The 24,909-nt window shown below is 44.3% G+C and overlaps 1 protein-coding gene across 1 annotated transcript in view; it reads right to left on the bottom strand.

The window, feature by feature from the left end:
- LOC110215199 (uncharacterized) overlaps nucleotides 1-24,660 on the bottom strand; it is a 61,050-nt gene extending 36,390 nt beyond the window's left edge. Inside the window, 5 exon segments of the mRNA XM_078154477.1 lie at nucleotides 12,312-13,308; nucleotides 21,065-21,160; nucleotides 21,615-21,741; nucleotides 22,751-22,847; nucleotides 24,486-24,660. Of these exon segments, the coding sequence (XP_078010603.1) occupies nucleotides 12,312-13,308; nucleotides 21,065-21,160; nucleotides 21,615-21,741; nucleotides 22,751-22,786 (1,256 nt within the window). The 5' untranslated portion in view covers nucleotides 22,787-22,847; nucleotides 24,486-24,660.
- Nucleotides 24,661-24,909: the final 249 nt, after the last annotated feature.

The following is a 24,909-nucleotide window of genomic DNA, read 5'->3' as shown; positions in this document are numbered from 1 at the left end:
GTAGAAATTAGGCGTAGACCAGCATCTGACATATCTGACCACAATAAGCTCCAGATGAATTTGTGACCCGAACATAAACAAAGAGTAAGATCAAGTACCTTCCATCACCGTGTGTAGGGGAAGATTTCCTGAATAAGGACTAGGACAATGGGATCTAGAACCTCAGAGGATGTGCAGACCAACCCCTTTATTTGGTTATGAGGAAATAACACCCTGAGAGGCTCAATGACATTCCCAAAGCGAGGTAAAATCCCCTGACTCTGCAGTGCTCTTTCCTCTGCATCATGGCACCTCTGAAATCATGAAACGTATGAAAGGGAAACATGTTTGCATGAGCATTATTAATGTAGCTAGACAAATTTTCGGGGAAAGGGGATCTACAGAGGAAATCTGTGCCAACAGAAATGTAAACACTTACTGATTATGTGAAGACTGCTCCAAATCCCTAATAATAAGAAAAATGTAATAAAACTCTCAAGTTTGAGCTCATACCCAGAAAACTGGCAAAGAGAACAAAAGACGGAAATTGCCCATGCCGGAGTAGCTACAGGAAGGCAGGCACACTCATACACTGTGGGAGGAGACTTGGTTGGTCCAAATCTGATGGAACTGTCCTTAAAAAGCAGCTGAAATGGCCATACCCTTTGACTAAGTGATTCCACAGCTAAACATGCAGAAGATAAAAGACAGAAATAAAGACCCCAAATATGCCAAAATATCCATAGCAGTACTTTTCATGGCAAAAAAAGTAGACACAAAGCCAACGCTGACAGATTGGGGGACAGCTCCCCAAATATGGGTCATTTTACTGCTCTGTGAGGAATGACCAATGGGCAGGTGTCAGTGAAGTGGGGGAAGACTTATAAAATTCATACAGAGTAACGGCAGGAAAATAACACACTTAATAAAGCAAAGCTGAACAATGCATGATTATAAAGACCAAACTTAGCTCCAGAAATGAGTTAAGAAAGTGCACCTCCCTCTCCTTCACTTTAAAGGCAGGGGAACCCCAATGGAAAACTGCTCAACTTTTCTGACACCACCCACGCTAGTTTTGCTGAAGGGGTTCTTTTCTCGCTTTTTTTATAAATGCCTGCTAGACATTTCAAACTGTCTATCTTGGAGATATCTTAAATTCAACACAACTAAAACGGAACTCACTATCCTTCCCCCAACCTTCCCACTTCCACACTGGCCTATCACTATCAAAGGCAGGGCCTGAGGCTGGGGATTTCAGCACTAGCCTTGGCTCCTCATTCTCCCTCACCTCCATACTCAATCAGCTGCCAAATCTTACTTACCATTTCTACCTTCTCGGCATCTCTTGGATCTGACTCTTCTCCACTCACAGAACTACCACCTTAGTTCAGGCCCTTAACACCTCTTGCCTAAATTGCTTGAAGTGGAGAGGAGAGGAAGAGATGGAGGAGAGGGAGGGAGAGAGAGAGAGACGAAGGGAGGAGTGAAAGAGGAAAGGGAGGAAGGAAGGAAGGAAGCAAGGAAGGAAGGAAGGAAGGAAGGAAGGAAGGAAGCAAGGAAGGAGGAAGGAAGGAAGGGAGGGAGGGAGGGAGGAAGGGAGGAAGGAAATGATAGTTTATTAAGCCCTTACTATGTGCCAGGCACTGTGCTAAGCACTTTACAAATGCTATTTTCTTTAATCTCCATGACAACCCTGGAGATAGGTGCTAATATTCTTCACATTTTACTGACGAGGAAACTGAGGAAGACAGAGGGTAAGTGACTTGCCTAGGGCCACAAAGCTAGTGTCTGAGGCTGGATTTAACCTTAGGTCTTCCTGGCTCCAGGTCCAATTCTCTATCCAGTGTGCCATCTAGCCGTCTGTAGTAATTATTCAGAGTCTGGCCTAACTATCCACACAGGGAAAACCAAGCGGATGAAAACCATCCATCGTCCAAGCTAGTAGATGTAGTCACATGAACAAAGTATAGAATGTATTCCCCAATTCATCTATATCTTCAACAGACACAAAAGATGGATGATAAATTGTGCCTAGAGTTGAAAAATAGGAGGAAAGTGGACTGCACTGCCTTGGGAAACAAAGGCTCACCATTTTAATATTTACATTCTATCAGTGCTATTGCTGGCACATCTATATAAAATACATAATGGCAATATCTCAAAGACCTATGATGTTATACGGTTGAGAGCTAGTCCCTCCATCAATTCCAGCCACAACACATCTCTAACTTAAGAGTCTTAACTGCCTGAGAAAATAACTGATAATGCCCATAGACACAAAGTGGGTGTGGATGTGTATACCTAAACACACACACATATGGAAGTGTTAAAATTTACAAAGATGACTCCCAGCCCACAATGGATAAATGGTTAACAATATAAACACAATTTTCAAAATGGAAAGGTACACATTAAAACAATTCTGAGGTTCTGTATGCTCAAAAAATTGTCAGAAATAACTAAAAGAAATTAAATTCAAGCTTTACGGAAAGCAACATGGCAATAGGCAATAAAAGTTATAAAAATAACTATTAATTCAATTGCACTGTCAGGTATATACCCTGGTTTATTATCAAAAATAACCAAAAGAAACTAATCTTGACAAAAGTTGTCAAAGCAGCATTATTTGTAATGAACCAATCTGCTTTGGTGAAGGAAGCTTCCAAACCTTTTGTTCCCAAGAACAAAGAAACCACTGGTGCCCACGAAAATCAAAACATGTGATGTGTAACTGCAAAAACTGGAAGCAACCTGCATCTGGTGGATGGAGAAATCAATCCTTTGCACCAAATTAATGCCATAGCCCACTACCATCTACTTCTTCAGCTGGCTAACTACAAGAACACAAAGAAATCTGGACAAGCATTTGTGAAACAAAGCAAAACAAAAGAAACAACCAGAGAGCCTTCAGATATCATGTAACATGGAACAGGAAGATTCAGGGGGGTCAAGGCGGCTCTAGGAAGGCTCTCTTGCCAGACCGGCAGGTCCTGGGAGTTTGAAGGGCTGCTGCCTGGGTCCAACATCTGAAAAGTCCTTTCCCCCGAATGACCCATCAGTGCTGAGATTTATTTGTCATGACTTATGCACTGTTTCCCCTCACTGACCCAGACAGGTGCTTCTTGAGACATTTCCCTTCGCTATCCAAGGTGCTTCCCCTCATTCCAAACCGTAGAACTGGATCAGGTTTGGAAATTACAAGTCCAGTGCCCTGGAAATGCAAAGAGTGATGGGTTCCGGAGTCGGCCTGAGTCAGTGCTCGACCCTTCACTCTCTGAGGCACAGAGGGCATGCTTGAGAGGCCCCGGGGACGGTATCGATGATCACTGCTCCCTGTGCCACTCCTAGGACACCCACAGAAATGGGTCACAGAGCAGAATCGGGCTCCCGTGACCCAGCTGACCGGACACTGACTCGGGGCAATGGAGCCCATCAGGACACTCGCTCTGCCTGTTAGGGGTAGGAGGGGAAGGAGCTGCTCTCGGCCAGCGACACTGCCACACGCGGGCATGGCATTCAGGGCAGGACCCCAGTCCTCCCAGCTCCGCGGGAGGCTGCGGGACTGACACTCCGGTCCAAGGCCCCCAGGCCTGACAAAGAGCTGACGTGGCCTTGAAGGAGACTGCCCGTCACCTGTGAAGCAAGGCGGGGGGCGCTGGACAGGACTGAACAGCACCAAAGCCCCCCCTCCGCCCATGCGGAGCTGGGGCAGCGAAGGGCACAAGGGGAAGCACGTGCGCCCGCCTCCCGGCCTGCAGACCCGGGCCTAGGACCACGCCTAAATCACCCCACTTCCGAGCTGGGGGAGGGGAGGGGCCTCCTCCCGGCCTTGTTTGCGCTTCCAGGAGTGGCTGCGGCCCGGGGCCGGCCATGAGCCTTCAAGGGCATGAGGGAAGCATGGCTGCCCGCACCCCTCCCCCGCTTCACAAGCTCCCATTCTGTTCCGGGAGGGGCTTCCGGCAGGACGAGGGGCCCCTAGCGCCAAGCGGACGAGCTCCGGAGTGACGCACTTCCGGTTCCCGCCTGCTCTTCAGCAAGCTATGGGAAAGGTAGTGCGCATGCTCCGGAGGGGCCCCACTCAACCCATCCATCTGTTTCCCCCAAAAGGTGTCGTCTGTAACGTGCGTCTCCCGGATTCCTCCCGGCTTCGAGCGAAAGAGTTTGGATTATCCGAAAGAGGTTTCTGTGACGCCCCAGGCTAGGTAGGGAGGCGAAGTTCTGTGGAGCATGCGTACAAGCACCTCTCCGCCCCGCCCCCCACGATTCCAAGAATGTCTTGCGTCCATTGGCCCGGCAGGATGGGGCGGGGCCAGAACTGTGACCCAATCAGAGGCCAGGAGGCGGTTCCGCGTCTTTGCCCATGTTTCTCCCTGGTCTCCCCTGGGAGGCTCTCAGTCCTTAGGTGTTCTTGACTCAAGTCTAGGCATTGATTAAATAAGCATTGATTCAGCGCTTGCTGCGTGCCAGGAGCTGTGATATGTGCTAGGAATACAAGGGTCCCTGCCCTCGAGGAGTTTACGTTCTAATGGAGAAGAGAACAAATAAAGCTGAACGGAGGAATGGAGGGGGCATGGAGGAGGAGGAGGTCTGGAGATCTCTTCATGAGCAGAGTGAACGTGGCTGCCCGGGGGCGTCCAGGGCAGAGGGGCCTTCCGGGGGGAGGCCTGCAGGGAGTGGTGTTTCCTCGCCCTTCTCCTTTCCTCACCCCAGGCTCTCTGCCTTGCTTTACTTTCAAATCGCGACTCCCCACTCCAAGTTTGGGGTTTGTTTTTCTTAGAACTCATCCCTCCCTGAAGCTAAGCCTCTCCCTTTCTCCGTGCTGAGTTAAATGCTCTACCCCCTAAACTATATATGGCTATGTGTGTTTGACCCTGCTTTGGCCTGTTCAGATGAGACTGGGATCCCAGGGATCTCCTCCCCACCTTTTCCCTGTCTGAGAGAGGAGTGAAAATGGCGGTGGGGGTCAGAGTGAGAGAGAAACAAGGAAGACCTTCACAGACTCACTTCATCTTATTTTCCTTCATATGTTTCATTTTCCATCCAAACTGGCCTTCAGCTGAATTTGAAATTCCATCTTCTAACAGCATGACTTTTCAAAGGCTTTCCCCACTTCTGAAATGCATTCATGATTCATATCCATCTCAGAATCTCTAGTTGTTTTTTTCCCCCCTTAAATAATCAGCTTAGGGAAAGTATGTTTATATATGCATGTATGCATATATCCACAATTAATTGTAACCTTCTGGAGGGTGGGGAAGAAGGGGGGAAAGAGCAAAATAAAAAGTATACAGCACAGAACAAAAGAAAACTTACAAGAAAGCAAAGATGGGACAGCTTTCAACACCACATGTAGTATTATATAGGCTTTCTAAAAATGGAAATTCATTGCTATATATTTTGAATCCTCGTATGTTCTGCTCTGTACCCAAGATTTTACTGAATATCCTCACCCTTCACCCTCCTAGTATTTAGCTTTCTCTCTTCCCAAATTACTTTGCACATGTTGTACCCTCCAGGATGCAAAGTTTATGGAAAGCAGACACCAATTACTTCTCATCTTTGTGTTCTTAGGGCCTAAGCAATCCTGAGACAGAATAGATAGCTAATGAATCTTGGTTGGATTGGATAAATAAGATTAGACTGGCAGTGGCAAGAATGATAGATTGAGATGGAATTTGAGGGGAGATAAAAAGTGGATGAATGGAAAAAACTGTAAGGTGGTTGTTAGAATCATATAGATATTCCAGTTACTAGGAAACAAAGAGTGATGTTGACTTAGAACTAGTAAGTCAGATGCAGAGATCAAATCATTGTTCTGTTTTTCATAAATCTCCAGTGGTTCACTATTGGCTAGAGTAATTTTCAAATTCCTTTGGCTGGCATTTAAGGTTCTCCCAAATCTAGTGTCAATAATGAGGTTGTGACAGATTATAGGGTATTGATGCTAGAGATATGAAATGAGAAAGTAGCTATTTAGACCTAAGAACAAGGGTTGAAATATATCAGCAAGATTTGAAATACAGACATAAATGGTGAGGCCACTGACAGAAATGAGGTTACGATATCCTCTAGCCAACTGGCCATGTATAAGTTATCTGATTAAAAGTCACAGATGAAGCTTCGGGCTTATTCCTCAAGTCGAGTCTTGGGCTCAGGGACCAAGATGTTCTTTTAAGCACTCGTCCAACACATATTCTCTTATTTAAAATCATTTTATTGATACAGTGTATGTATTGCTAAGGCTTCCCCCTATCCCTCCCCATCACCCCTCCCAGGTCCATCCCTTATAACAAAGAATTTTTTTTAAAAATAGGAAAATTTCTCAGCAAAACCAATTAACATCAAAAAATATATATGATATATAATAATCCACACGATGACTCCCCCCTCTGCAAAAGGGGGTGGGGGCATCTCATCCCTCTTCTTTGGGACCAAGCATGTTCTAACTTTGCAGTACTCCTTTGGGGTTTTGTGGTTCTGATCTTTTACGTTGTAGTCATTGTGGAGGTTGTTTTTCTGGATCTGTTTACTTCATTTTGCATCAGTTTAAACTTTCTAATGTTTCTCTGAATTCATCATAGCCATTTCTAACAGTACAGAAATATTCTATTCCATTGCATTCGTATATCACAATTTAGCCATTCCGCAATCAAGGAGCAGCCATTTCACTTTGGATTTTAGCTACCACAAAAGCTGCTACTTTATTTTGAGACAGACAAGACTTTCTTGACCTAACAATTCAATCACATAATTCCATTACAGGCTGCTTGTACCTATTCATATCCACCAAAACAAATACATTAGTATCCCTCTTTCCCCAACCCCTCCAACACTGACTATTTTTGTCAGCTTTGACAATCTGCTGAGTGTGAAGTGAAATCTCAGGGTTGTTTTGATGTGCGACTTTATTTGAAGTATCCTTTCATATGGCCATTAATAATTTGTAATTCTTTTGAGAATTTTGTTCATATCTTTATTGGGGAAGGAAACCAAAGTGTGTGAGTATGTGAGTGAGTGTGAGTGTGAGTGTGAGTGTGTGTGTGTGTGTGTGTGTGTGTGTGTGTGTGTGTGTGTCCACTTAGCTCTAACTAGCAGCTCTAGGGAACAAGCTTCTAACATTAAAACAGACAAAAAATTCCCTTTCTTCTAGAAATAAAGCACATCACCCTCCTTCCACCCCCACAACATTCATAGGCATGACTCCTTTCTCACCTTCTCCAAACATCAATGGTCCAGGATGTCCAACCTTGGTTTATTCCAATCGTTAGCACATCTTTGGCATACATATGCATTATCAAGCATGTGCCCAGTCCAGGTTTCACGCTATCAATTTCTTCTGTTATCCTGGACGGCAAAGCCTCCCTAGTGCATCCTTTTCTCAGTTCACGTCCTTACAGCTTTTTTCTAGTCCCAGGCCTCTGGACCTCCTCATGAATTGCCACCCACCTGCTGACGTCCATGGAGTCTGCTCTGAGGCACCATTTCCAGGACTCCAATTCTGTCATCTGCTGTATTCCCTGAGATAAAGTACATCTGAGGAATAACAGGGCCAAATGCCCCTAAAAATTAGGCTGAAAAAATGACAAATCTTTGGCCTAGAGAAAAGACAACAAAACACTTTTTTCCCATTAGAGAGAAGTGGGGGCTGTTGTTCAAAATACTGACTATGCCGTGAGAAACAGTTTTATGTAACTTCTACTTGTTATAAGGGAAGGTCTGAAATACTGGAGGATATATGGGAAAATAGTATAAAAAACAAAGGCATCAATAAAGCATACATGCATATATTTAACATAGATGTATATACATATTTGTATACACAAACGTATATGTATGTATGGCTGAAGGCAGCAAGCTTATTGTTATAATTATGAAGGTCATTAGGCTGCTTGTCCAAGCCCCCTTCCTTTTTCCCAGATCCAGGAAGAGGAAAAAAAAAAAAAGGAAAAACCAACAAATACGTCAGAAATAACCTGACATCTTACACGAGTATGGCCATTACTGTCGCAAGTAACATGTATCAGTTACTCTAAATGGATGAAATTCTCAACAGGAAAGTATAAAAGAAGAAGAGGGAAAAATGACAAACCTCAATAAAAATAATAATAATTATAATAATAACAATAATAGCAGCTAGTATTATATTATATAGCACTTTAAGGTTTGCAAAGTGTTTCACAAATATCTCAGCTGATCCTCACAACAACCCTGGGAGGTAGGTGCTCTTATTCTCATTTTACAGATGAGGAGACTTGAAGCCCAGAGAGGTGAAATGGTTTGCCCAGGGTCACACAGCTACCAAGGGTCCAGAGCTGGGCTGGACTTCAGGGCTTCTTTAGTCCAGGCCCAGCACTCTATCCATTGCACCAACTGCATCATCTACCTTAAATGGTCAGGAAAAAGCCAAGGAGACAGAAGCTGTTAAAGAAGTAGAAGCAGCAAGCACAGCACCTTTGAAATCAAGGGTCAAATGTCAAAAGCTTCCCAGAGGTAAGGATAAGAAGGAAAAAATGCTATTATATTGAATGACTAGATCACTGGAGCAGTTTCAGTAAAATGGCTGGGGTGGAAACCAGATTCCAAGGAAGGGAGAACGTGGTATCTGAAGACATTCAGTATAGAGTTTTGGAGGTAAAGGGCAGAAAAAGAAAAGGAATGGTAGGAGAAAGGGTGAACAGTCATGAGGAGCAGCTGATGATTTTTAAAGTACTGGGAAGCATTACCAAGCCTGCTGGAAAAGAAACTCCCAATTTCCACTAGCTATTAACTACTATACCCCACAATCTGCTGGAGTACAAAGACTCCTGGGATCATTAAGCTATGTTCATATCACACCAGCAAGATTGAAGCCCACAAAATAAATACAAGCTATTGGTTTAGAGAGAGGGATATTTATCCAACATCCAATTACCATTTGAAAAAAAGCAAATGTGAACACATGCCTGGTGCCTAATAAACACTTAATGTTTATAAAGATATGAAAATAAGGTCAAGTTTCTGGTCACTGGCTCAAAAACAAGAGAAAGGACTGGAAAGAAAGAGGGAAAAAGAGAAATGCTTCCATTTCTCTAGTCAATTCAGAGAAAGGGTAGAAGTTGGAGAACAGGGGTGTCTAGTGGCACCTACCCTATTCACAAGCACAGCTGATAGGCTCCTTTTTTCTCTATAGGCAGCTAGAAAAAAAAAAAGCAAAAACCATCAAAAGGAAAAACTCTACAGGCCCTTTCTTGTCAAACTATAGAATATCATTCTAGTTGCCTGCTCTCCCAAAGCTATAATCAAGGCCAAGTATGATACAACCTCCTACTGGCAGCCCTGAGTAGTCCGGTTAGGAAATGGGGGATCAGACGCTATTAAATGAGGTTGTCTCCTCCAAGCCACTCTACATGATTCCTTAGGGACACCATAAAACAGTAATGTGTTCTACCTGGCAATGGAAATTACTTCCTCCCCACTCCCCCAAACACCCCTGTGCTGGCAGGACTTAAGTGGGGTAAGGCTGAATTCCTTTACTGCTTCTTCCCATTCAAACAAGTGTCAGTTATCAGGGCTTGGCTACAACAATTACCAAGGAAAGCTGAATTGGGGATGGGTCTGTAAGTAGCTGGTAAGGAGCCAGTGGAGAAAGACTGAAGATGTATGAGGGGAAATTATTATTGGAGTAAGTTCTGGAATGGAAGGGATAGAATCAAGGGCAGAAGCAGAGACTTTCACCTTAGCTAAGATTAATTATGTAGTGTTGCCACGGAAAGGCTCGAGTCAGAGGAGATCAGGCTGAAGCGTCTTGGCCATTTCCTGTGTGACGCTGGGCAAGTGACTCATACTTCTGTAAAGCAGTTTCATTTGTAAAATGAAGGATTGTGCTAGAGGATCTCCTGAGGTTCTTTCTAGCACCAAATCTAGAACCTCATAACCTCTCCTCTGTGACTAAAATGGAAGCAAGCAGGCAATGGATGACTTTGAGTAGTTTAGAAGAGCGAAACTGGGGGATGAGCACTTAGAAGATTGCCACAATTTTCCCCAGAGAACCCCAAGTCTTCTAATACAAATATGGGAACTGAGGGAAATCCTTAGGAACTTGAACAGGGAAAGGTTTGCAACAACTAGGAAGGGAAACTAGGGATTTATTTTTAGGTTTCATTTTAGTTTGCAATCTAAATGTTTTACTTAAGTGCTTACTAGAGCAAAATTCTTCTGATGTTCACAATCTAAGACTGCATTCACAAAGGCTCTCCAGCACTAACGTGAGAAAAACCCCATCTCCTGGCAGATGTTCTTGCAATGATTACAATCATCAATTTGTCTCCCAAACAAATTCTATGACAATATGAGTATGTCACTGAAAACCATCCCTACATTCATGAAGTTTCTCTCTAGTGTACATTTTCAGACATTTACTAAGTTTTACAACTTTATGGAAAAACTTCCCACCCATATTTCATTCACAAGGTTTCTCTGTAGCGTAACTCTGCCAATGAATGCCTTGTCCCCTTTCAGAAGGTTTTTCCACTTTCATTATATTGATTTCTCTCACACATGAATTCTCTGATGTAGAGTAAAAGCTGGGCTCTGAGAGACGTCATTCATTGCTCAGACTGTTTCTTCCACAGAATGTTCTGAATGTTGGTAGAAATCTCAGCAGGTATGGAAGGACTTCCCATTTCAATGACCTAACAAGTAGCTGTCCATCCTCCACCAGCCATTCAACCTCCAAGGAGGGGGGCAATGCCACCTCTCAAGGCACTTCCACTTGCCACAAGTCTTCCTGACGTCAAGCCTAAATTGACTTCTTTGCAACTTACACTCACAGCCTCTGGGACCAATCAGAGTGTAATCCCTCCAGCAAACATGAGCCCTTCATATACTTTAAGGCAGCGATGATGTCTGTCCCCTCAGTCTTCTCCAAGCTAAATATACCTAATTCCTTCAGTTGATCGTCCCATGACATGGACAAAAGGACTTGGTAATCAACAACAGGCAATCAACATACGTTGATGACCCTCCTCCATAAACATCCTTCTTAAAAACTGTGGCACCTAGAATTGAGCACAATGTTCCATGAGGTTTGAGGGCAAAGAAAATTGGGACTATTACTTCCTTATTCCTGGAAGACCTAAACATTAGCATAAATCTTAACTTTTAAGTAATTTGTCCCTGGGGTGCCAGAGCTGGGACTTAAGAGTAGGAGAAAAGGGAATATAGACTCCCTTGGGAGAGGGCAAGCTCTCCCTAGACTAAATCCTGTACAGATGGAATACCTGAGTCCAGAGTAAACAGGGCCCCTTATTGAAGGGGCTGCAGATCCCAGTCCCTGTGGGGCAAACAGATTCCTTAACGGAAGTATTTCATCTTTCATCCTAGCCCCACGAAGAACATTTTAGATTTGACTCTGCCACATACTGTATTAACTATCCCTCCTAGTTTTGTGTCACCTGCAGATGTAATACGCATGCCATTTTATGCTGTCAGCCAAGTCAGTGGCAAAATGGCTAAACAGCACAAAGCCAAGGGTAAATCCCTGGAGCACCCCACTAGAGTTCCCTCCAGGCAGCTACTGATCTAACAATGACAATATGTGGGGTCTGGCCATCCAACTAGTCCTGACACCATCTATCAGCACCATCATCTATCTAGAGCTCTCCACTTTTTGCACAAGAACATGAGAAACTCTGTCAAACAATTAAAATCTCAATAAATTGTATCTTGCATCATTTGAAAGGATGACTTTGTAGTAAACCTGTCCAAAAAAATTTAATCTCTCATGATTTCTTCTTTAGGAAGCTACTCAGGTTTTTTTTTTTTTCATCAGCACTTCTGTTACTGAGTATTAAATTCAGAGAAGTGTTCTGGCAGGCCCTTCCTGCATAAAGTCTCTATCTAGCATGAATCATCTGAGGTCAAATAGATGTCTTATTTTGACAGAAGGCATTTCCACATTCAGAAGGTGACTTCTTGAGTATGAGCTCTAATGCAGAGTCAAAGTTAAGCCCTAACAGAAAGCCTTTGCAGATTCTTTATACCAATAAGATTTCTATCCAATAAGATCTTTAGTGTAGAGTAAGAGATGAGGTCAGGTAGAAGGCTTTCCCAAATTCATCACATTAGTAAGGCATCTCTCCAGTAGGAACTCTCTGATATTGAGTAAGAGCTATGCTCTAGCAGATCTCACATATGATAAATTCATTTGTCTCCAGTATGAATTTTCTGTCATTAAGTGAGGTATGTGATCCTGCTACCAGTCTCCCACAATCATTATTTCTCCCCAGAATAAACTCTAATGTTTAGTCAGGTGTGTACTCTGGCAGAGAGCCTCATATTCCTAAAATTTCTACCCACTATGAACTTTCTGATGCCGAGTAAGGTGTGTCCTGCGGCTGAAAGCCTTCCCACATTCTTCACATTGATAAGGCTTTTCTCCTGTATGAAGTCTCTGATGTCGAGTGAGATGTGTCCACCACCTGAAGGACTTCCCACATTCATCACATTGGTAAGGTTTCTCTCCTGTATGAACTCTCCGATGGTGAGTAAGGTCTGTGCTCCTGGAAAAGGCTTTCCCACATTCATCACATTCATATGGCTTCTCTCCAGTATGAATTCTCAAATGCATAGTAAGAGCTGTACTCATGCGGAAGTCCTTCCCACACTCATTACAATGATAAGGTTTCTCTCCAGTATGAACTCTCTGGTGCATAATAAGAGCTGTGCTGAAGGGAAAGGCCTTCCCACATTCCTTACATTGATAAGGTTTCTCTCCAGTATGAACTCTCTGATGCATAGTAAGAGCTGTGCTCAGGCGAAAGGCCTTCCCACATTCTTTACACTGATGAGGTTTCTCACCTGTATGAATTTTCTGATGTTGAGTAAGATGTGCCCTCTGTCTGAAGGCCTTCCCACATTCTGTACATTCATAAGGTTTCTCTCCAGTATGAACTCTCTGATGCATGGCAAGAGCTGCACTTAGGCGAAAAGCCTTCCCACATTCTTGACATTCATGAGGTTTCTCTCCAGAATGGATTTTCTGATGTTGAGTAAGATGTGCCCTCTGCCTGAAGGCCTTCCCACACTCATTACATACATAAGGTTTTTCTCCAGTATGAACTCTCTGATGCATAGCAAGAGCTGTGCTTAGGCGAAAGGTCTTCCCACAATCATTACATTCAAAAGGTTTTTCCTCATTATTCTGTGGCCTCTCTAACCTAGCCCCACCTTCTAAGGTTTCTTCCAGATGGGAGGTCTGGGGACCATAACTTGTGAGTCTTTCCTGGTATTCTTCCATAGAAATGCCCGGCTTTGGAACTGACTGTTTGATTTCAGGCCAACTCTCCCAACCTGAAAGAGATTAAAATATGTAAATATCCCATTTCATCCCATATCACACTTAAATATGCTATCTCCTTTATCAATAAAAAATGCTGTCAAACATTAAAATATAAAACATATAAGACCATGTTGTACTTGCATAGTAAGTTTTCACAAGGTCCTCAAAACACTATGAAGTATATCAGTATGAAGTCAATTATTACATTTTCCAAATGAGGAAACTGAGGATGAGAGCAATTCATGGACCAGAACAATGTCACACTGCTACTAAAGGCGGGGCTCAAACCAAGTTCACTTGAGCTCAGCTGAAGCACAAAAGAGAGCACTTATTATCTGTGGATACAAGGGGATTATTAGAACCAAAGTTTAAAAGTTAGAGAGAAGCCACACTCAGGTCAACGAAAAAAAAACACAACATTCCAATCATCAGAAATTTCCAAATCAGACAGGCAACCACATAGAAACACAGAATGTTAGCGGCATCTCTCAAGAGATCATTTAATTCCATCCCATCCAGCAGGACATCAGAGCCTACAAAAGTGTGGGGATGAAAGTAATGTATACAAAACTAATTAATCATAGGATGAAAGTTCTGACTTAAGAAGAAGAGGATAAAAATCAATATAAAATGTATACATGGAAGGAAACACAAACTGCAATAAAAATTACATTCGATAAAGAGCCACGGAAACATAAATTAAAAATTAATTAGAAACTAAATAATCCTAAAGAATGAGTGGGTCAAGGAACAAATCATAGAAACAATCAATAATTTCATTGAAGATAGAATGACAATGACATACCAAAATTTATGGGATGCAGCCAAAGTACTTAGGGGAAAATTTATATATCTAAATGCTTATATCAATAAAACAGAGAAAGAATAGATCAATGAATAGGGCTTGTAACTAAAAAACTAGGAAAAAATTAAAACTCTCCAATTCAACACCAAATTGGAAATCCTGAAAATCAAAGGAGAGATTAATAAAACTTTAGTAAAAAAAAAAACAATGAAGTAATAAACAACACTAGGAGCTGGTTTTATGGGGGAAAAGCAATAGATAAACCACTGGTTAATCTGATTTTTTAAAAAATGAAATTACCACTATCAAAAATGAAAAAAGTGAATTCACCACCAATGAAGAGGAAATTAGAGCAATTATTAGGAGCTATTTTGCCCCACTACATGCCAGTATATCTGACTGGTTAATCTAAGCAAAACAGATAAATAGTTACAAAAATATAAATTGCCATAATAACAGAAAACAAAATGAAGTATCCAAATAACCCCATCTTAATAAAAGAAACTGAACAAGCCATCAATGAACTGCCTAAGAAAAAGTCCCCAGAACCAGATGGATCCACAAGTGAATTCTACCGAACATTTAGAGAACAACTAATTCCATTACTACAAACTATTTGGAACAACAGGCAAAGATGGCGTCCTAGCAAATTCTTTTTGTGACATAAATATGATGCTGACACCTAACACAGGAAGAGCAACAACAGAGAAAGAAAACTGCAGACCAATGAATCTTGAGGCAAAAATTTTAAATAAAATGCTGGCAAGTTGATTACAGCAATGTATTGCAAAGATCATATACTATTATTAGGTGAGATTTATACCAGGAATGAAGGGCTGGCTCAATACTAGGAAAACTATCAGCATACTAACCATATCAATAACAAAACCAACAGAAATCATATGATAATCTCAATAGATGGAGGAAAAGCTTTTGACACAATACAACATTCATTCCTATTAAAAAACACTAAAAAGCATAGGAATTCATGAAGTTTTCCTTAAATTGATAAGTAGCATATATCTAAAGCCAACAACAAGCATTAGCTATAATGGAGATAAAGAAGAAGCCTTCTCGATAAGATCAGAGGTAAGCAAGAATGCCCATTATCACCACTATTATTCAATACTGTATTAGAAATGCTAGCTATACCAACAAGAGAAGAAAAAGAAATTGAAGCAATTACAATAGGCAAGGAGGAAACAAAACTATCACTCTTTGCAGATATGATGGCATACCTAGAGAATCCCAAAGAATTAACCAAAAAAGTAGTTGAAATAATTAACAACTTCAGCAAAATTACAGGATATAAAACAAACCCACATAGATTATTGCATTTCTATATAATACCAACAAATTCCAGCAGCAAGAGCTAGAAAGAGAATTTCTATTTAAAATACTTATAGACAAAAATAAAATACTTGGAGTCTACCTACCAAGACAAACCCAAGAAATATATGAACACAATTACAAAATGCTTTTCATACAAAGTCAGATCTAAACAATTGGAGAAATATTAATTGCTTATGGGGTAGGCCATGCCAATACAATAAAAATTACAATTCTACCTAAATTAATTTATTTATTCAGTGCCATACCAATCAAACTACTTTAACATTATTTTACAGAGCTATAAAAAATAGTAACAAAATTTATCTGGAAGAACTAAAGGTCAAGAGTATCAAGAGAATCAATGAAAAAAAATGTAAAGGAAAGTGGTCTAGCAGTACCAGATCTCAAACTCTACTACAAAATGGTAATCATCAAAACAACCTGGTACTGGCTAAGAAATAGATTGGTAGGTCAGTGGAATAGATTAGGTACACAATAAACAAGAGTAAAATGACATAGTATTCTAGTGTTTGATAACCCAAAGATCCAAGTTTTTAGGACTAGAAGTTAGTATTTGACAAAAATTACTGAGAAAACCAGAAAGCAGTTTGGCAGAAACTAAGTATAGACCAACATTTCACACCACATACCAAGATAACATCAAAATGGGTACATGATTTAGACTTAAAAGGCAATATAAGCAAATTAGGGAAATACAGATTATTTCAAACTGTCAGATCTATGGATACAGGAAAGATTTATAAAACGAGACAAAGAGCATTACCAGATGTAAAATGGATAATTTTGATTACATTAGTTTTTGCACAAATAAAACCAATGCAACCAAGAGTAGAAGGAAAGCAGGAAATAGAAAATAATTTTTATAGTCAGTGTCTCTGATAGAGGCCTCATTTCTCAAATATATGGAGAACTGAGTCAAACTGACAAGAACACAAATCAGCCACCAATCGATAAATGGTGAAAGAATATGAACAGGCAGTTTTCAGAAGAAATCAAAGCCCTCTAAAGTCATTTGAAAAAATGTTCTAAATCACCCTTGATTACAGAAATGCAAATTAAAACAACTCTAAGGTACCACTTTATACTTATCAGGTTGGCTAATATGACAGAAAAGGAAAATGACAAATGTTGGAGGCGATACGGAAAAACTGGTGGAGTTGTCAACTGTTCCAACCTTTCTGGAGAGCAATTTAGAACTACGCCTAAATAGCTAAAAAACTCTGCATATCCTTTGAGCACTACTAGGTCTGTATCCCAAAGAGATCAAAGAAAAAGGAAAAGGACCTACATGTACAAAACTATTTCCAGCAGCTCTTTTTGTGGTGGCAAAGAATTGGAAATTGAGAGGATGCCCATCCATTGGGGAATGGTTGAACAAGTTGTAGTATAAGATTGTGATGGAATACTACTGTGCTACAAGAAATGATGAGTGGGATGCTTTCAGAAAAACCTGGGAAGACTTACATGAATTGATGCAAAGTGAAGCAAGCAGAACCAGGAGAACATCATACACAGTAACAATATTGTATGATTAACTGTGAATGACTTAGCCATTCTCATTCAATTCTCAACAATGATCCAAGAGAATTCCAAAGGACTCATGATGAAAAGTGCTATCCAACTTCAGAGAAAGAACTAATGGAATCTGAAAGCAGATTCAGGCATACTTCTTAAACTTTATTCTTCTTGGTTGTTTTGGGTTTTGGGGGGGTTTTTGTAACATAGCTAATACGGAAATCTATTTTGTATGACTGTACATGTATAATCTAGAGTAAACTGCTTGCCTTCTCAAGGTGGGGGGTAGGGAAGGAAAAAGAATTTGGAACTCGAAATTTTAAAAAACTAAATTTAAAAATTGTTTTTACAGGTAATTGAGGAAAACTGAAATAAAAAAGCCAAATAGAGTTGATAATTAACCTCAGAGATAACATGCAGCCACTAGAGTTTACTGGCTCCCTCACTGTCAGAGACTGGGGGATTTTGAGACCAAGAGTGGAAGAAGAGGGAGCTCACATTGAATGGCTTCCGTGTGTGTGTGTGTGTTGTGTGTGTGTGTGTGTGTGTGTGTGTGTGTATTTTTAAAGTAAAGTAAGAGAAGGTTCTCAGCTGAGAGAAGTAAAGGAGGGAATGGGGGCAGGAAGAATCTTTAGTACAGAAGAAATCTGGAATAGCTACCATAGGGAGTGAGATAGGGAATCATTTTGAAAGGAATAAAAGGATTGCCTTGCTGAAGTGAGAACCCCAGTAAAGACTGGATAACACGACTTTGTAATGCACCCAGTCAACATGGTGGCAGGATTTCTTCCACGTTCATTCACCAGAGTAGAATAGAGGAAGTGGATGGTGGAGTAATCTAGGGCAAGAGAAGAGCAGCAATGAGCTAAGCAGGCAAGAGATTCAAGAGCAGAGGACAGGAGAGAGAAAATGAATGGACACAGGGTTAGGGTGGAACAGAAGGCCCAGGAAGTCGGAGCCAAAGAAAGCAATGAGAGGTGGAGAAAGCATGGATTCCGATGATCTCCAAAGAACAGATGCAGGAGGGAAGAGCCACAAGGATACGTGGATCTAAGACAGGAGACTATGATCAGACTGGGAAATGTCAGTTTCTAATCATGAAAGGGGAACACTTCTGGGGAATGGGCAGACTGCCCCACAGAACCAGCCTTTAGGGAGAGCCTCTCCTTTCTACCTCCACTAAACAACTCACAGGGGCCCCTTCCTTTACTCTCACATGCTCCCTAGGTCTTTTTTTCTTCCCTCTCCACAATCGATCTTTTGGTAGCCTCATTAGCTCTCATGGGTTTAACTATCGCCACCATGCAGATAACTCCCAGATTTACATGTTTAGCACCAGGCTCTGCCAGGAATTTCAGGCTCATATCACCATTTCACTGTTGGACATTTCAAACTGCATTCCTTGGAGACATCTTAAATTCAACCTATCTAAAATTAAGCTATTCCTCCTCTAGCTATCAAGCTTCCCTATATCTGAGGAAAGTTCCACCATCTTCCCAGCCTCAGCCCCATCTTCTACTTCTCACTCTCCTTCAGGAGAGAAAGCCTTTGAGAATAACAGGGGAATCTGGAAAGGGGGGGGAGGGGAAGAAGAAGAGGAAAGAGAATGAGTTCTGAACAAGTTGAATTTGACATGTCTATGGGGACATCTAGTTTCAGCAACCCAAAGGACAACTGAAGATGAAGGACCAGAACTCAAAAGAGAACTAAGGTGGATATATAGATCTGAGAATCATTTGCTTAGAAACTGGAGAGAGCCCAAGGAAGCTTATGAGATTACCAAGTGAGACAATCAGAATTAAAAGAGGAGGCCAAAGACAGAACCTTGGAATGCCACCCCACCCCACCCCCAGTTAGGGGCATGACATGAATCAAGAATAAGGAAAGGAGACTGAGAAGTGGCCTGACAAGAGGAGAAGCAGGAGAGAACAGTTTAACTGATAAAAGGGACATAAGCAAAATGTATACAGCTAAATAGAGATTTAAGATGAATCTCCTGATGACAGAAACAATTAACACCTATATAAAAAGGAATAAAAACGATGAGACAACACACTAAAATCTGGGGGATGCAGCCAAAGCAATCCTGAGGGGAAATGCTACCAACACCTCGACTTCATGGCTAATGGTTAGGACCCGCCAACAAGAGAAGAGTGGCAGCACTATCAAAACTATTTTACAAACTCAGCAGTGTCTCAAACTGCCAAAAGGACAACTTCTAAAGCTGAACAAAACAACAAAACGAATCTGAGGGGGAAAGATCTAGTTTCTTAATGGATGAATAACAGCAATTGTCCAGACTATGGCGTACAGTTAGACGGACCACCAAGAAAGAATTCACCAACATATTCAATGTCTTGAATAGATCTAACAGATGGATATACTAAGTTGGGCCCAGAACTGAAAATGAGGAAAACAGAGCAGACTGTCTTTAGGAAATGAACAAGGTTTTTTTAACTGAAACAAAGGCCTGTCTTTTCTTTTTCTTTTTTTTTCCTGTCTTTTCAATATTAATGTTTTATCCATGCAAATGATGGCACAAAATGTATCAATTTGACATGTAAAATGTATAATGGCAATTTTTCAAAGCGTGGAAACGTATTTCTCTCACAACCAGCTGCCAAAGGCTAGAGGACAACTCTTACAGCCCAGTCACAGGAACCATGGCGGCAGTCACAGATAGGATGGGATGGATGGCATTGTCAAACATATAAGGAACCGTTACAAATTTACAAAGATAACTTCTAGTCCATGATGGATAAATACTCAAAGAATATGAAGGGACAACTTTCAGAGAAAGAAAGGCTAATCGTTAATAATCACTTGAAAATCCACTTAAACTCACTATTCCCTGTAAGAGGACAAAAACCAGAACAAAACAAACTCGTTCTCCTTCGGCGCTGGTAAAGCCTGGCGAGAAGTCTGGAACCTATTCCTCTGAAGATCATCACCCGGGTCTGCCCCCTCCATGCCATCCTGGACTGCTCCCCGCACCCCCAACACGTCCCATTTGTTGGCACTCTGTCGCTCCTCCCCTCACGGCACCTCTCCTCTACTTCCCTCCTCTCCACTCACAGAACCACCTGCCTCATTCGGCCTGCAGCCTCCAGTCTCTCACCACCCCAAATGATCTTCCTGATGCACAGGAGTGACCAGGTCACTCCCCACCCCTGCTTAATGGGCTCTGGTGCAGGATCCGAGATGAGCCTGCCTTCCTGACCTCCCGCCCTCTAGGCTGCACCTACACTGGGGCACTTGCAGTTTCTTGAACACAATACTCCACCTCTCATCTCCATGCCTTTGCACTGCCCATCCCCATGCCTAGAATGTTCTTCTGCCCCATGGCTTCCACCTCTTCATTTCCCTGGCTTTGTTCCAAACTCCATTCAAACCCCACCCACCTCCTGCAGAGCCCAGCAGGCAATGTTTCCCTCTGAGATTACCTTCATCTACTACTCTGCATCTAGGGAGGGAATTATTTGCTGTCTCAACAATTAGAGTGGAAGCTCCATGAGGGCAAGGGACTGTCTTTACAGACCCAGTGCTCAGCCCAGAGGCTGGCATACAGCAAATGCTTAAGAAGTTCTTGCTGAATAAGTTACAAAAATAAGAACTGGGCCGCTTGATTCACGTTCACTGCCAGGAATACATCCTAGGTTAGTTCGAAAGAGCTGCACTCAAATGTGAAAAGGCTGAGACAGCAGCACTGTTTGTAAGACGTGCAGGTGCAGAGCATGGCTGTTCAAAGAAAACACAGGGCTGGAGAGAAGCCAGACAACCTCTCTGCAACTGCAGATGCTGGAAGCAGCCCAGAGAAGGCAGAAGCTGCACCAAACGTTTGACAAGATGTCACAGAAGGCTACCATCTGCTTCTTATTCTGGATAAGTGTGAGGACTACAAAGAGACTTTATGAAATGGCGTGAAGCAAAAAAACCCCAGGGGGACAGGCTTCTGTGAGGACGCCGCCATGGCAGGACAACAGAGTAGGGGGCAGTGGGCCCCGGCCCTCCTCCAGCCTGAGGGAGCAGGACGGACACTCAAAAAGGCCCTTCTCCCTCCTGGTCGTGACTCATCCCCGCTGTTACTGCCTTACCTGGACAGGGGCCTCTGGGGACATCTCCCTCTGCAATCCAGGGCTCTTCTCCTCGTTCCAACTGGTCAATCATGGCTGGCTTGGAGACAACAAGCCCTGTTCATTGGAAATGGAAAAATGCTGGTTCAGAGCCAGCTGGGGAGCCCATCCTAGTTCCCTCACTGTTTGGGGAAAGAGCAGGCATGCTGGGAGCCCCCAGAGGTGGCAGAAAGGACTGCTCAGAGATGCTCTGCTGTCTGTTCCTAGAAGCAGAAGGAATAGGGTCACAGACCAAATCTGAGGCTCACACAGAAAATTAGCTCCTTTCATCTCTGATGACTAACCAGTGAGAGCCCATCAGCCCACTCAGCCAGCCCTATCCAATGGCTGGCCTTAGAAAGCAGCCATGTCTTACCTTCTCACCCCATCCAGGTGCCAAGCTGACCACCCACTCGCGGCTGCTGCTGTCCTCCACCTCCCCCATCAGGAGTGGCCCCTCCAAGCTGAACCTGGACCTCAAGAATCCATGCCTCCCATCTCTGGGGCAAGAAAAGACTGACCCTGCCCTTACCCAGAAAGACCAGGTTCTGGTAGTTCTCTAGCATCACGTCTCGGTAGAGCGCCTTCTGATACGGGTGCAGGTGCCCCCACTCCTCCTGGCTGAAGCCCACAGCCACATCTCGGAAGGTCAGTAATTCCTGAAACACCAGACAGATTCATGCTACCCAAAGGTCACTCTTAACGTGAGCCCGAGAGGAGAAGCAAGTTCGCTGAGAGTTCCAGGCTGTGGTTCAACCAGCTTTGTCAAAAAGCTTTGTCTCTAGGGGCAGCTAGGTGGCACAGTGGATGGAGCACTGGCCTTGGATTCAGGAGGACCTGAGTTCAAATCCAGCCTCGGACACATAACACTTACTAGCTGTGTGACCCTGGACAAGTCACTTAATCCCACTGCCTAGCCAAAAAAAAAAAAAAGCTCTGTCTCTGATTCTGTGGCACATGGGAGTCATAAGCACTTTCCAAAAAAATAATTCAAGAATTATTTAAAGGAACTCATTTCTAAGTATTAAAAATCAGGGCATAAACCCTCCCCATGACGTCAACCCCCCCCACACGCTTCCATTTACCTCGGACTGTTCTCAGGGGGGCTCATCCCTTCTTTAGCTTAGTCCAAGCAAGATTCTCGCCTTACTTCTTCTCCCCCCCCCGTTTTGGTGAGGCAGTTGGGGTTAAATGACTTGCCCAGGGTCACACAGCTAGTAAGTGTCAAGTGTCTGAGGCCACATTCGAACTCAGGTCTTCCTGACTCCAGGGCTCTATCTGCTGAGCTACCAGCTGCCCCCATTGTCATGTGACAGTACCACAATTCCAAGACAATGTTTAAATTAGCCAGGAACAGAACTGCTCGCTCCCTCTTACTCTCAAGCTTAGCAGACTGATTAGCTTCCAACATCACACAGCGAAGTTTAACCAAAGTATTCTTTCTGGAAAGACTGGAATGCTGAAGGTAGAATCCGTTTATTCAAGAAAATTTATTTAATAAATGCTTCAGGACTGATGGTGGGAATTGGCCTCGAGATTGCTAAACTCCCTTCTCCCTCAGTGTGTCCAGTCCACAAGTAACAGCCCCAAAGTCCTGGGTCACAGCAAAGGGCAACCACCAGGACTGCCCTTCAGACAGGACATTTCAAAGATGGAACTCCCACTCACCTGGTGGAACCTGGTTGTCAGGAGGTCAGAGGCCATTGCTTATACCACTAAGGTCCCACCACTTGTCATGAGAAGGTAAAGGTGGCTGCAGGGAGGCCTGCAGAAATAAAGAAAACACAATTATCCCTCCGTATCTCCAGGATTGGGGATATGGCATCCCCCAATCTGGAAAATCTAGGTTCCCCTCATACCAAATAAATCTGAATTATTATGGCATTATAAGATAAAACATGTTGATATTATAAAATACTATACATATATTTTGTGCATTTCTGAGTTTCTAAACTTTTTCTATGTCATCTGCTGGTCTTGGGTCATCTGGGGCTTCCACAACATTCCCAAAAAATTCTCATTTAATTTCTTATGCCTACCCATTATATATTGAAACCCCAACAGAAAAAGTCAAGATGTGGAAGGGACAACTGTAGTGACAGACTTGCTCTGCTTTCCAGCTCCCAGGCTCAGACCCACCCCATCCTCACCCTCCCACTCACACAGCCTCCAATCTAGATGGGAGGAGTTGAGCTCCTCCCAGGGAGGAGGGGTCCCAGTGGGAGGGGCCTAAGGAAGAGAGGTCCAGGGGGCTGGGGAGCCGGAGGGGGGAGGGGTCTCTTCCAGCCTGGGTCCTGCAGTAAGGGGGCTCAGAGGATCCAGAGAAGAACCAAGGTGGGAGGGCTGGGGAGAGAAAAAGGGGTGTCTGAGGGAGACTAGGGTGGGGGTTTTAGGGGGGGAGCCTGGGAGAAGGGGATTTGGAGGAAGGGGTCCCGGGGAGAGGGGTCTGGAAAGTAAGGAAGGACTAAGGAGCATCGAGGGGGCAGGGAGGCCTGGGGGTGAGGGAAAGGGTGTTTTAGGGGAGGAGGCTGGAGGAGTTGGGGGACGGGACTGAGGGAAAAAGTTTGGGAGGTTCTGGAGAAATGAGCTCCTCGTAGGAGGCCTGGAGGAAGGGACTCCTGAAAGCAGAAGGGGAGGAAGGTCCAGGAGAATGAAGGGATCTTGGGGGGAAGTTTGGAGGAGGGGCCCTGGGGAGGTCCAGGATATTGGGGGGGGTCGGAGCCTGGGGAGGTCGAGGAGATTAACGGTGTCCTAAGGGGAGGAGAGTTGAAGAAGGAGGATCTCCAGGAGGAAGGGGGCTCAGAAGGTCCAGGAGATTGAGGGGGAGGAGGCTCCTGGAGGATGCAAGGGATTGGGGTGGTCCGCGGAGGGTGGGAAAAGGGGGCTCCTGGAGGGAGGAGGCTCGGAGGATCCTATGAGAAGAGGACCTGGGGCGGTCCAGGAGATTGAGGGGGAGGGGGCTCCTGGAGGGTGCAAGGGATTGGGGTGGTCCGCGGAGGGCGGGAGAAGGGGGCTCCTGGAGATCCTATAAGGAGGGGCCCTGGGGAGGTCCAGGAGATTGAGAGGGGCCTGGGGAGATATACAAGGGAAGACTCTTGGAGGGAGGGGCGCCAGGAGAGAGGGGGCTCGGAGGGTCCAGTTAATCGAGGGGGCACGGGAGGGGGGGGAGGTTGAAAAAGGCTCGGAGGATCCAGTGAGGAGGGGGCTTCTGGGGAGGCTCAGAGGACTGGGGGGGTCCCGGGAAGGAGGGCGCTCAGGGCGGGGAGACCAAGGGTCGGGGGGCCCCAGGCGGGGGTCCCGAGCCGGGCGGGGGTCGGGCTCCACACCGCCGGTCCAGCCCGTGCGGGGCTCCCGGGATGCTTGGACGCCGCCCCCAGCGGCCTGGCCCGGAGGAGCAGCTCACCACGTTGGTCCGGACGGGGCGGGGCCGTGCTCCGCCGGCAGGGCCTGGCTCGGGTCTCGGGCGGGTCCGGAGAGGTCCGGAGAGGTCCGCACTGACCGCTTTCACTCCGGCCTCTGCCACTCGGCAGCCGCGCCTAGCTGAGGTGGCGCGCAGGCAGGGGGCGTGCATGATTTCCGGTAACGTAGGCGTCCAGGGATCGGAAACCCACGTGGGGTCCGCCTCCTGTCCTCTCGGGCGGGCAAGGCCTTCTGGGAAACGTAGTCCTGAGGCCGCGGGCAGCTGGTGCGCATGCTCCCGAGAGCCCCACCTGGGGGCCTAGAAGGGCACCACGTGGGAGGTGGGGCCTGGGCTCCGCGGCCTTGAGTCTCTTTTACTCTTCCAGGATGGCAGGAACAGCCTGGAGGTGGTAAATGGGTCGTCAGTT

This window comes from Phascolarctos cinereus, unplaced genomic scaffold (genome assembly GCF_003287225.1).
Source record: "Phascolarctos cinereus isolate Bilbo 61053 unplaced genomic scaffold, phaCin_HiC Scaffold_4;HRSCAF=312, whole genome shotgun sequence".
Classification (NCBI taxonomy): Eukaryota; Metazoa; Chordata; class Mammalia; order Diprotodontia; family Phascolarctidae; genus Phascolarctos; species Phascolarctos cinereus.
The sequence above is the reverse complement of the archived record's forward strand: the minus strand, read 5'-3'. Positions and strand labels throughout refer to the sequence as shown.